The sequence below is a fragment of the Empidonax traillii genome, unplaced genomic scaffold, assembly GCF_003031625.1.
Source record: "Empidonax traillii isolate 1590-97213 ecotype Southwest subspecies unplaced genomic scaffold, ASM303162v1 scaffold106:size2091409, whole genome shotgun sequence".
In the NCBI taxonomy this organism is placed as follows: Eukaryota; Metazoa; Chordata; class Aves; order Passeriformes; family Tyrannidae; genus Empidonax; species Empidonax traillii.
This window is the reverse complement of record NW_020955299.1, coordinates 943661-955418: the sequence shown is the minus strand read 5'-3', so window position 1 is coordinate 955418 and position 11758 is coordinate 943661. Positions and strand designations below refer to the sequence as shown.

Below are 11758 nucleotides of genomic sequence, written 5' to 3'. Positions count from 1 at the left end.
AATTCTGATTCAGGTAAAAAAACCAGCGGTTTTTGGGTTTGGGGAACCACAGCAAGGAAATCCCATCAATGCTTAGGTGGGAGACACAAGCCAAGGGTCAGTTTTCACTCCATTACTGAGAAAAGGCCTGAAACATTTTCCTCACCTCAGATGCCAGAAGAGGAAGTGGCCGATCTTGCGGTTGGATAAGGCCCTGTCCAGCAGGAACTTGGTTAATTCACAGTCTAAGTAAGATTCGTACTTGAGCACCTGGACAAGCTGCAGCAGGTATTGGAACACGTCATGATCTCTGGTGACAGGGAAAGGGAAAGATGAAAGACAATCTCATCTCTGCTGCAGAGACAAGGCTGTCAGGCTTGTTCACAGTCCCCCTCAGCAGCCCTGGCCAGGAATAGAAAGGGGCTCTCTCTCTCCCCTGGGGATCACACTTACGTCAGCTTCTTCAATGAGTTGATAGCAAAGGAACCAACATAACGGTCGGGAAAGCTGAAATCCAGCAGCTCCAAGGCATTCAGGACAGGCAGCTCTGGCCAGGTCTGGAGCAGGGAAATCATCTGTAATGGCAATAAAAAAAGAAAAAAAGAAAAGAAAAGGGAACAAGGTTTTTATGACAATGGATATAAATCTGAAATTCTGCTGATGGAAGAGCAGTTCCTTGTGGCAGGTCACTATTTATAGATGCCTCACAGCAAGTTTGCAAATACCAGGTCAAACCCTGAGGTGCCTTGTGCTGGTCTCTCACTGTCAGTTAATATTTGATCCACATCCTATTTTTCCCATGAATTAAACAGATTTTTTTTTTTCCCCACCTTGCCTCCAGTTTCTTGAAGGAATATATAAGACCTTGTCGGTCACTAATAAATCTGGGACAGCCCAACAGAGCCAAACCTCAGGTGGGAACAGAACCCCTCCCTTTGGGGCGCTGTGAACCCTCCCCAGCCGAGCTGGGCTCCCAAGCACCACCCAGGAGTGCAGGCACTGAGAGATGGATCAAACAGGGAGTCCTGGCTGCCAGTCCCAACCTCCTCACCTGGGCAACGTCCTCGTGCTTGTTCCACTTGGTGATGATGAGCAGCTTCGCCAAGGCCTGTGGGTACTGGTCACGGATGTCGTACCTCATCTTCCACACCAGGTCCTTCTCGTGCTCGTACAGCTCCGTGTGGCTCCTGCGCTCCAGGATCTCCCTCAGCTGCAGCTTCTGCTCGTGGGAACCACAGGAAAGAGCACACACAGGGCTCAGTCTCAACCCAGAGGGCTTGCTCAGCTCAGAGAGACCCTGTGGGACTTGGGGCATGGCCCAGTTTGGTGCAAAAAGCTGGTTTGGGTAAGGTGGAAACGTCTGACTTGATCCATGGAACCAGGTTTGCACGTAGCTGAAAAACTGACATCACAAGACTCACCTCCTCAGGATCTTCTGGGGCAGCTCGGGGTGGTTCTCCATTCCTCCCCAACTCCAGCAGCTGGGACACAAATAAAGAGTCTGAGAAAGGCTGCTCAGGGATTCTAGCTAAAATCACTTCAGGGATTTGTGCTGTCTTAGAGATCAGTCACTTGGCACCTCTGGAGAAGGGAATCACACCTCCCATAGCCCCAGTGCAGGTCAGGCACTCAGCAGGACCCCTCTGCTCAGGGGTGTAACAAGAATGAAAGGATGAGTCCTCGCCCCAAAAAGGGCACATCTGCACTCCCAGAGAGCTGCTGAGCTCTGGGTCACTGAGCTCCAGGCTAACATGACCCACCCCAGTGTTGCCCGAGCCCCCCCCTGCAGTGGCACAGCCTGTCACCCCCCCTGAGCCAGTCCCTGCACTGTGGGGAGCACACAGGCATTCCCTGGCAGGGCAGATCCCCCTTCTCCCCTGTAACAGGCACATTTCTTCTTCCACTCATCCGCCCAGTTGCAGTGACAGATGGAAAATCCCCACCCAACATGGCATGTTATCACTCTGCTGAAAGGCAGGAGCTGCCTATTTTCACTCATTTCCCCTTTTATTCCTCTTCCTCCCTACAAAGCCTAACACTGCCTTGCAGTTTAAACACAGCTCAGTTAAACCCATTTTTCAAACAAGTGCTTGTCTTATCAGAGTAACTTCACCTCAGTAATTCACAGCTCGGAAAACTACTGACAAAGTCACATTTTCAGTTAAGAATATCCATTTATCGAGTCTGCTTGTGCCCAGGCCCTGCTGACAGCTGCCCAAGGGGCAGTGACACTGGCTGCTGCCACCCCAGCACAGCCAGGGAATTCCTGTGCCTCCCAAAAAACCGTGCCAAGTGTCCCACCTGCTCGAAGGAGGGGTAATACACGGGATGAGCTGCCACGCTGGGGAAGCAGATGACCAAGGCTGCTGCACTCTCAGTGTTGGGGTTGCATTGCACCGTGCCCATGGGGTTCAGAAGTTCCCCTTTCTCGTCTGAAAAGCAAAGCACACAAACCCCCCTGGAGCCAAAGGTGAAGCTCTGGTGCAGAAAGCAGAGCACTGCCTGGTCCTGAGCAGCTCCTTCATCCCCCTGACCTCTCCCAGGTGAGGTGCACCTGACACCTTTATGTGAGCAGCCACCTCTTATGTCACTCGTGCCATGCCAAGCACAAGGCCTTCACCTCTGGATGCCATCACAACACAGAGCAGTGACCAGGCAGGGTCTGCTGCCATGAACTGTACAGCGAGGCAGGACCTGGGGCACCCCTGTCCTTGTGGAGGAGACTGGAGATGCCAAACGAGACAGGAGCTCCATCTCCTGACATACCTGGGAAGGAGGACCACATGTGCAGGCAGCACTCCCCGGTTTTCAGCTGGTCCTTGTAGTCAAAGAGCATGACGTTGACCCAGGCGATGGGACAGTCCTGCAGGGCACAGAGAGCAGCTCATTTGGGGGCTGTAACAGCTGAAGGGAGTGAAGGAAAGAGGAGAACTAACAAGGGAGTGAGATACCCCCATGCAAAGGCCTCACAATATCCAGGAACCCAAAGTTATACAGTCTTTTCCAAGTCTGCAAATTGTTACTTCCCATTCAAGAGTGTGGGGGCACCCCCTCACCAAAGAGTTGCTGTAGAGAATTATACCAGGGAGCCATCCTGTCTGCCTAACTTTTAAGTTCTCTAGAAGTACAAGATGGCATCACATTCAGGCGTTTGCCAAAACCGGAGGTCTTTTGTGTAGTGCTGAATGGCACCAATCCCCCCCTCCCTAACATGGTTAAAACTTCATCACCTGATATTTTTCATAGGTGAAGAACCTCTAAGTTTCCAGTCAGGCCTTGCTACTCTACGCTCAGTGTTTGAAGGAGCTGTGATGTGCTTCCTACAGTGTGAGGGGAGTGTGTTTCAGCCTCAGTGTTGAAACAGGGAACACAGAGTTTACATGACTGCAGAAAACTGGGAGAAGAATGCTAGAAATAGCTGATAGTAGGGGGAAAAAAGGCTTGGCTCCTTTGAACAAGAATGAATACTATCTATAGAAATCAAACTTTATGCTGCCAATCCCCCACCACACCCCCAAAATAAAAGCCAGGAGCCCAAGCCAGGCTCGTTTTGGAGGGGGGAGACTCCAGCGAGTGATGGGACTGGGACACGGCCAAGACAAAGAACCCATCTCCCTGCTCAGCTCCCTCCCCCAGAGCAGCCCAGACACATACTCCACTAGTGAAATAAGCTTTCCTGCAGGCAGGTCCCCCAAATGGAACACTTTACCTCATAGAGCAGCCTCAGCCACAGCAGCGCTCGGAGCTCGGAACACACCGAGGCTCGAGCACAGAAACCAACGGGAAAAGGGGGTTATGTGGCAAAAAAACTCTGCTGAGATGCACCCACAAAAGGCCTCGTGTGAGAAGGGAACCACAGTGACACGTCTTGTTCCACTGGGGCCTTACCCTAAAGGCCACCACAGACTTGGTGGAGGTAACAGAGTCCCCACTTCCCTCTAATGTGACAAAATGAATCACTTCCCAGCGGCCTCTCACAGACCCTGGAGCTGATTTGATTACACTGAGTATCTCCAGCAAAATCCCATTTGAGACATCAGCTTCAAGATCAGAGGGAAAAGCCAAACACAACACCAGCAATAACCTTTTCTAACAGAGTAAATGACAGCAAACCACAGCTCAGAGCCTGCCAAGACACAAGGCAAGATTCCTGGCGGCTAAGGCCCAGCAAAACAAGGATTCAGCATTCTAGAGACAGACATCTCCTGCATGATTTAGAGAAACACTGAAAGCCAACCCTCTGGGTGACATTAACCCTGTGACTCATCCAGTCAGCCTGAAAACATGCCTGTTTTTGTGGTGGTAAATGACTTAGTCCCACCTATCTGCTCTGCTCAGTCTGCAGAGAAAACAACACGCTCGGCATTAACTCTGAGTAAGGAAAAGGATTAATAATCCAAAAACCAAAACAAAATGAAAATCAGGGTGCCCTCTAACTGTAACCTGCTCTTACCAATCATTTTAAATTATTTCTGGGCACCTCACTCACAGCTGCAGCTCAACATGTGGAAAAATCCTTTTATGCAGAGCTCAGCTCTTGTAAATGTGATTTTAAACTAAAATCTCACCAGAATGCATCCACCTCGTTAAGATCCTTTTAACAACTCAGCTAACCAGACTGGGTTTGTCTTGCCAATCAGAACAGCAAGATTTCCTTCTGACTGCTCCAAAACTGAATATTATTCCAGTGTGGCCACAAACATCCAGCCTGTGGATGAATCAGATCATCTGTCCAACAAAAGCCTCCAGCAGGAGCTGGGATCGTGCTATTCTAAAATAACAAAAAAACAACAATAAAAAGGTTGATCCTGGTCCTGGCCTCAAAATGTTTCCAGTCTGAAGTTTCCAGCCCAGAAATCAGTCCCCACCGGTAGGATTCATGAGCTGTCTGCTGCTCCCAGACATGACTGCACAGTAAAGCCTGAGAACCCCACTGATGTCAGCCCAGCAAAGCCCAGTGAACCTCCCAGCACTGAAAGGGAGGGAGCAGAACTGCAGCATCTTCTGTGATCACAGTCGTCAGGCCCTCATTTCTCTGCACTCTAGTAAGGATGGCAGGGCTAACCCTCCCTCTAAGGCATGGTGACAGTGTTTTCATGGCCACAGAAACAATAATTTGCAGAGGAAAAAATGCATTTGCTGCCCATAAAGGAAACCCTCACATGCAAAGAGCTCGAGGCAGTGAGCTTAAGTTACAACTCTGGGAAACCTGGAATTCAATTACAGGCTGCACTTGGATCTCATTATTGAACCATTAACGGGCTAGAAGTTTTGGAACAGAGGTAAGTGAGGAATATCCCTACGTCTCCAGTTAAGAAGCTCAAATCAAGAGCTTCCAAAGTGATTTAACACTTTCCATCCTCAGTCTGCTACAGCTGAACAACGGTAACCTTGAAGAACCTGCCCTTTTTACCTCACCTGGAGCTTTGCCATCACCAGTGTTTACATTCCTCAGTGTATCCCCTTTCCTAGCTGCTAATTTGCTCCGCAGGGGATTTGCAGGAAAGACCTTACTAGAAAGAAAATGCAACACAGATGATGGTTTAACCTCAACCATAAAACAAGGAAGTTGCAGAGCAGTGAAACAGAGACACCAACACCAGCGATTCCTCTTTGAGTGCAGTCAGATGCTGGGCATGTTTCTTAATGGCCTTTCTAGAGAAGAAATGACACTTAAACAGCCCTCCCAACAGGCAGCCACTCCCGTTCCTGTTGGAGGAGTTGGCCGTTACTCTGTAAGCTCTTTTATTAATAGAAAGTCTCCTGAAAGCAGAGGGCCCTTGGTTCAGAGTGGTGTCCTTGCCCTCCAGCCCTGGCAAGCCTGGCTCAGCCCCACACTGGCTCTACTTACAGCTTTCTTGGACTTCTTCTTGGTGGAACGGGCCTTCTTGGCCTTCTCGATGACGGCGTAGAGGGCAAAGCAGAGCCGGGCCATGCGGGGGAGGTCGCAGATGTTGATGTCGAAGTCCAGCCTCTGCTTCCACACAGGCTCTGAGCACACATTCACTTCTGAGCTGGACACTGTCTTGCACAGCATCTCATTGCCGTGGAACAGCCCTGCTTGCACCACCAGCTGAGGGAAGGAGGAATAAGAGAACGTGGTGAACCCACAGCCTTGTTTGCTGAGGACACACAAGGAATGGACCTGGGTACCCACTGCCCTGAACAGGATGTCCTGCTCCTGCCTCTGTCCCAAATCACTGAGACATTCAGTTCTTTAGCCTTTATCTTTACTCAGCTTCAGGAAGGGCGTTGTTATCTTCTTACTTTACTCAGGCTTGCATATTGGATAATGTGATATATTCCTGCCCTGTTTGCTTCCTTTCCCAAAAGGCAGCCATTCCCCTGCTCCCCCCCCATGGCAAACACCCTGCATACCCCAGGGCTCTGCTGCATCCTGCTTTCTGCCTTCACTTTGCCAGCCACCACCCCTCCCATCATTCCCTTCTCAGAGCTGCACTTCCCCTCCTCTGCTCTTTGCAGCTTCCCTGTCCCTCCACGCCACTGCCAAATGCCATCAGCACAGGGCAGCAGCTCTGCTTGCTTTGGCAGGGCAGTGTTTCTAAGGCTGGGCTTCTGCCTGGCCAGTTCCCTTCCCCTTGCTGTTGTGCTGCAGTTCAGAACCTGCCCAAAGGCTGGCTGAGGCACCACAGAGGATCAGGTGAGGTCACACGGTCAGCCACTGCTGCCCTCACCACACAGACAAGACAGAGGTGGCTGGAAAAGCCCGAGCACAAAACCCCAGAGTGAGTCAGTACCCACCTTCATTCTCTCATCTGCATTGACCTTGCTGCCTTGCACCAGCTCGATGTAGAAAGGCTGCTCTAAGGACCAGAGAGAACCATAGTTTGGCTGGAAAGAGAAAAGAATTCTGATCAGAAATAAATGGAACAAAGAACCTCTCAATCCAGCACCAGAACTCAGCTCCCATCGCGTGATTTTCGCTCCCACAGGAAAGGGCACAAAGCCTGGGACAACCAGGCGAGCTGAGGGGACCCCACGGGCCACTGTCCCCTTTTACCTTCTTCTTGGGGAGCGGGGGGGGCTTGGGAGCCATCTTTGGGGGGCTGGCAATGCAGTTGGTCTGCTCGTCCCTCATGGCAATGATGGCAGAGCAGTGGACCATGGTCAGGTGGGGGGTCAGCCCTCGGTGCAGGCAGCTGCGGATGTACTGCAGAGACACAGGCAGGTGGGTCAGAGCCATCACACGAATCACAGCTGGCTGAAGGAGCCAGGGGAGGACACAGCAACAATCAAATTTCAGTCCTAATTTATCTCCTCCTGCTTTGCAAGCCTGAGACTCACTGGGCTCGTGTTGCCAGAACTGAGAATATGAAGTGCCTTTCACAGCTGGCATTTCATCAGTGCACTCAAATGGCTGCATTAAAGGGAGAACACTGAGAAGGGTTCAGCACTCCCAGGAGGAGTTTGCCCTGCCAGGACAACACAGGATTGCTTGCAAATACTTCCAGAGCCATGGTCTATAAATGTATTTACACGGTACTTGGCACCCAGAGACAGGCTAAGATCACTGGCCCCCAAAAACACAGGGATCTGTTAAGTTGCTAGAAGTACCCCTTGCCCTAAACACCACCCAGCTCCTGTCACTGATGTGCTGCACTCCTGTAAACAGCATTATCTCCTTGCTAACATGTCTCAATCCATACCCCCAGCAAGAGCAGGACACTGGGGAACAGACTCTTTGATAAAGCAAGACAAGAGGCTCACCTGGAACTGGTACAGGGGGTAGTTCCCATAGAGATATTCCCACTTCCCGTTCACCTGCAGGGTGTAATCCTCTGGCTTCTGCAGCGTCTCGTGGCGGAACACAGTGGCCTGCTTCTTGATGGCATAGCTCATCAGCGTGACCGGGAACTCCTTCGGGGAGATCTGGAAAGTGAAGCTCTCCTGCAATCCCAACAACACAGCACAGGCCGTCAGGCACCAGCAAAGGGCTGGAAGGGCACACACACACATCCACCAGCAAGGCACGGGGTGGAAGGGTCACCACGCTCAAACACACTGCTCTGGAAGGCCCTTCTCCCCTGGGGGTGGTGGCTCCTGCTCCATGTCCAGGCAAAACATGCAAAAATAACATTAACCAGGAGCAGCAGGTGATAAACAGGGGCTCACAGGCAACACAGCCTGGTGTCTGCAAGCAGAGTGTGGGGAGCATGAGCTGAGCAGACCCGTGAGCTTCCAAAGGAAAGGCGTGTGAATCGTTTTGTGCTCCTCTCCTACCCACAGCCAAAAGGTTTCCACCCCGTTACACATGCAGCAACCTCAGCTACCAGATATAGCCAGTAAACCCAGGGCATGTTCAGGAAGGGGAACAGCTCCCTTGGTTGGAGGCTCAGAGTCTCCCTCCCAACCATCTCCACAGGCAGAGGAATCTGGAGAATGAAGATGAACACATGGAAACATTGTCCACACACACATTATTCTGTCTCCAAACACACAGAGGGTCCCCAAGGGGGAAGCACAGACCACCAAACACCGGCACAGAGCAGGTTGTGCTTTACCCCTCCAGACTGGAACTTGACGTTGACGAAAATGTTCTTGGTGGGGGTTTGTAGAGAGCCAGTCCCAAAGCCCTTGGCCATGGGCTCCAGCTGCAAGGGGAAGTTGTACTCCATCCAGGCTGCCCAGCTGAGCTGCTGCCTCTTTGCTGCTCTCTCCTCACAGAACTGGCACATTTTGGTGCGGAAATCGTTCACCTCTGGATCCTGAACGGAGTCGAACTCGTGCAAACCTGAGTGGAGAGCAAGGGAGAAAGGCAAAATGAGCATCTGCAGCCAAGGGGGAAACGAGCCTTCTACTCAAGTGTCTGCGAAAGAGTCTTCCTGAACACATGCTTAATATGTGGCCAAGAGGAGAAGAGTCAGCCAAGCTAGCAGCACTCATTTATTTGTGATTTACTATTGACTCAACTATCCCAGCCCTCTGCCAGCAGGAGGGATCCCCCAGCTTGGGCCTGCACACCCACTGTTCCCTCACCGGACCCACAGGAGATCAAACCTGCTGATTCCACCTCCTGCACGAGCAGGGCTCCAGCACTGCCCCAGGGAGTCTGGGGCAGGAGCAGCCCCACCTACAGCCCGAGTGACGATGGGGGAACCGACCTTTCCCAATGAGCAGGCTGATCTGGGAGTTGATGACCTTCTTGACCCTGTCCCCTTCGCGAGCCACGAGGCGCAGCACGGGCAGGAAGGGCTGGATGTCGCAGAGACGCCGCTGCTCATCCTCCAGCTCCTGCTGCTCCGCCGTCTGGTTGATGCAGGTGAACACATAGGCCTCGGGGTCGCTGAGCATGTGGTACAGGGGCTCATACTGGGCGTGCTTCCACACCACCTGGGCAGGACAACGGCACAGTGAGCCCTCCCTGCGCTGCCACAGCCACAACTTCCCCTCCACGGGTCTTTTCCAATGCCCTCACTCTCCCAGGATACACCCCTTAGGAAAGGCAGTGCCCAGCCCAGCCTCCTCCCAGCACTCCTGCACCTGCAGCCCAGGCTGCTTCTCACTCACTGCTGACTCCAGCTCGTGCTGAGCTGCTGGGTGGGTTTATTTGCAAGTGCCTTTAGTTGATTTCCTTTTCTCGTGCTTGCCATTTGTATCAGGCCACATAAATCCCTCAGTCTGAGCATTTAAATAACCCCCACCTGATCCCCACAGATCTCTGGCCCTGTGAAACAGAGGAATTACTCACACTGGAAGCAAAACTGGGTTAAGTAACTTGCCCCCAGTAACATGAAATCTGTGACAAGAGCCAAGAGCTTTTCTCACGTCCTGTCAACACTACCCAGTTCCCAAAGATCCTCCTCTCCCAGGGGACAGTACTCCCACCTGACTGTTCATATCCCATGTTTTACTCTCATGCCAAGTGCCTGCTATAGATAAACCTCTGGAGCAGATGGGCCCCTGGCTGTGACACAGGCCTGTCCCCGAGCAGCTGCAACAAGGCTGTTACCTGCTTGATGGTGCCCAAGCTGGCATTGCAGGGCACACAGAGGTTTAAGTATATTCCTGTGGGCAGCAGAAAGTCCACCTGGATGTTCTGGTTTTCCCCCTTGGACCAAAATTCCGTAGGGCAGTAAATGCCTGGGGGCATCCTGCTCACTGCTTAGCTACCACCTGGAAGAAGAGGGAAAATAGCCTGTTGCTGTTGACCACATATCAACTGCTCAGTTCTGTGCTGGGCTCTGTTGAAAGTTAAAGTGAAAAATAACCCAAAGAAAGGAAGGTCAGCACAGCCTTACGGCCCAGAAAAACATGGACTTTAGTCAACTTCCCAATCCGGTGTCTTTAAGGCACATATAACTACTGCATTTGCCTCCATCTCAATGCAACCCTCCCTTAATCCCTTCTAGACTGGGATTAACATCCACATCTGCATTTGAGAATGAAACAAAAGCATTATCTTCGCTTGGGAACAAAGGCACTTGTCCCAATAGCTCATCTAGGACCAAGCAGCCAAGAGAAACAGTAAGTCCCTACCCCTGGCTGTGTAAGGCAATCCTCAGGCCACATGCTCCAAGCTCCACTTTGTTTTTCCAGAGCTCAGTTCCAGCCTGCAAGAGGGAGAAAGAGAGTTGTTGCTGGCTCCAAGTATGCATGTGCATTTTTATACACACAAACCAATGTTACTCTGCTGGATGTCCCCCCTCTGCAAGCACAGAAAAATGAAGTTTAGGGCTGAGGCAACCAAAATAAGTTGGTTAATTCTATCTGCAGCCTTTCCCTTGGCAGGGTTCTACAATTCATTCTCAGTACACCCAAGGAATGCAAAGAGGAGAACAAGAGTCTGAAGGCTCTCAGGTACAAGCTGCTGTTTTCCAACACAGGATGAAATAAAAGGCACCAGAAGCCAGCTGGACATTTCCCCTCTCAAAGACAGGTAAGACCAGAGTCGGAGACACCCTCACGCTCCATCCCATTTGCCCACAAGAAAATACTCCAGCAATAAAACTCCAGTTTCCTGCACAGATGACGAGCAGCAGAACGTGGGTCCCCACGTGCTAGGGGAGAGTGGGACTCGTGGCACTGGCTCCCAGCAAGAGGCAGGGAAGTGGCTCTAACTAATTCTCTCCAAACACCTCAGCAGAGAAACCAGCTCACCTCAATTCCCTCTCACTTACCAGTGTTTTTCCAGTAGGTCAGCAGAGGAACATCCCAGCGGCACAACCTGGAAGGTGCTCCATAGCCAAGGCTTCAGCCTCCTGCCCTGGCCACTCCTGTGTCCCTCATCCTCAGCCCACAAAACCAGCACAAAACTTGCTCATTCCCAATTTAAAACACGGCTTTGCCGCTCTCGGTGTGGAAACTCTGGAAGAGGCTGAGCAATGTGCTGCTGGAGATTTGGGTCCCCCAAACTGGGAGGCAGCTCCTCCTGAGCCAGCCCTGGGCCTCAGCACAACAAGGAGCCCAGCATCTTATCTGCCAGGTCCTGGGAGAGCACACCACTTCCCTGTCAGCACTGAGGTCAGGATTCCCAGAAACATGAGCTGTGTTTTATCTGTCCTGCTTCCTCAGTGCTCAGGCTGTGTCACACAGCCACCGGATAGGGAGACCGCAAAAACCACCCCCAGTGTGCCTGGAGAGGGAGGGGACACAGAGGGGGAGGAGGCAAAGTTTAAAGTTTGAATAAAGCAAAACAAGCTGGCCTTGTTTTCTGCTCATTAACAATAAAATCAGCAGGTTTCTGGTGTGTCTGCTGCCTCAGCCTAAATCAGCAAACCACCACAGCTCGACTGACCAGCAGAGGCAGAAGACACAGCAG

General features: G+C 51.6%; 1 protein-coding gene across 1 annotated transcript in view; it reads right to left on the bottom strand.

Moving 5' to 3' along the window:
• The window catches only part of PIK3CD (phosphatidylinositol-4,5-bisphosphate 3-kinase catalytic subunit delta), a 24623-nt gene that overhangs the window by 5295 nt on the left and 7570 nt on the right, over positions 1–11758 (bottom strand). Inside the window, 14 exon segments of the mRNA XM_027882485.1 lie at positions 63–289; positions 433–554; positions 1031–1198; positions 1401–1460; positions 2281–2411; positions 2746–2842; positions 5831–6052; positions 6742–6831; positions 7001–7150; positions 7708–7887; positions 8502–8731; positions 9102–9330; positions 9950–10113; positions 10477–10550. Of these exon segments, the coding sequence (XP_027738286.1) occupies positions 63–289; positions 433–554; positions 1031–1198; positions 1401–1460; positions 2281–2411; positions 2746–2842; positions 5831–6052; positions 6742–6831; positions 7001–7150; positions 7708–7887; positions 8502–8731; positions 9102–9330; positions 9950–10090 (2047 nt within the window). The 5' untranslated portion in view covers positions 10091–10113; positions 10477–10550.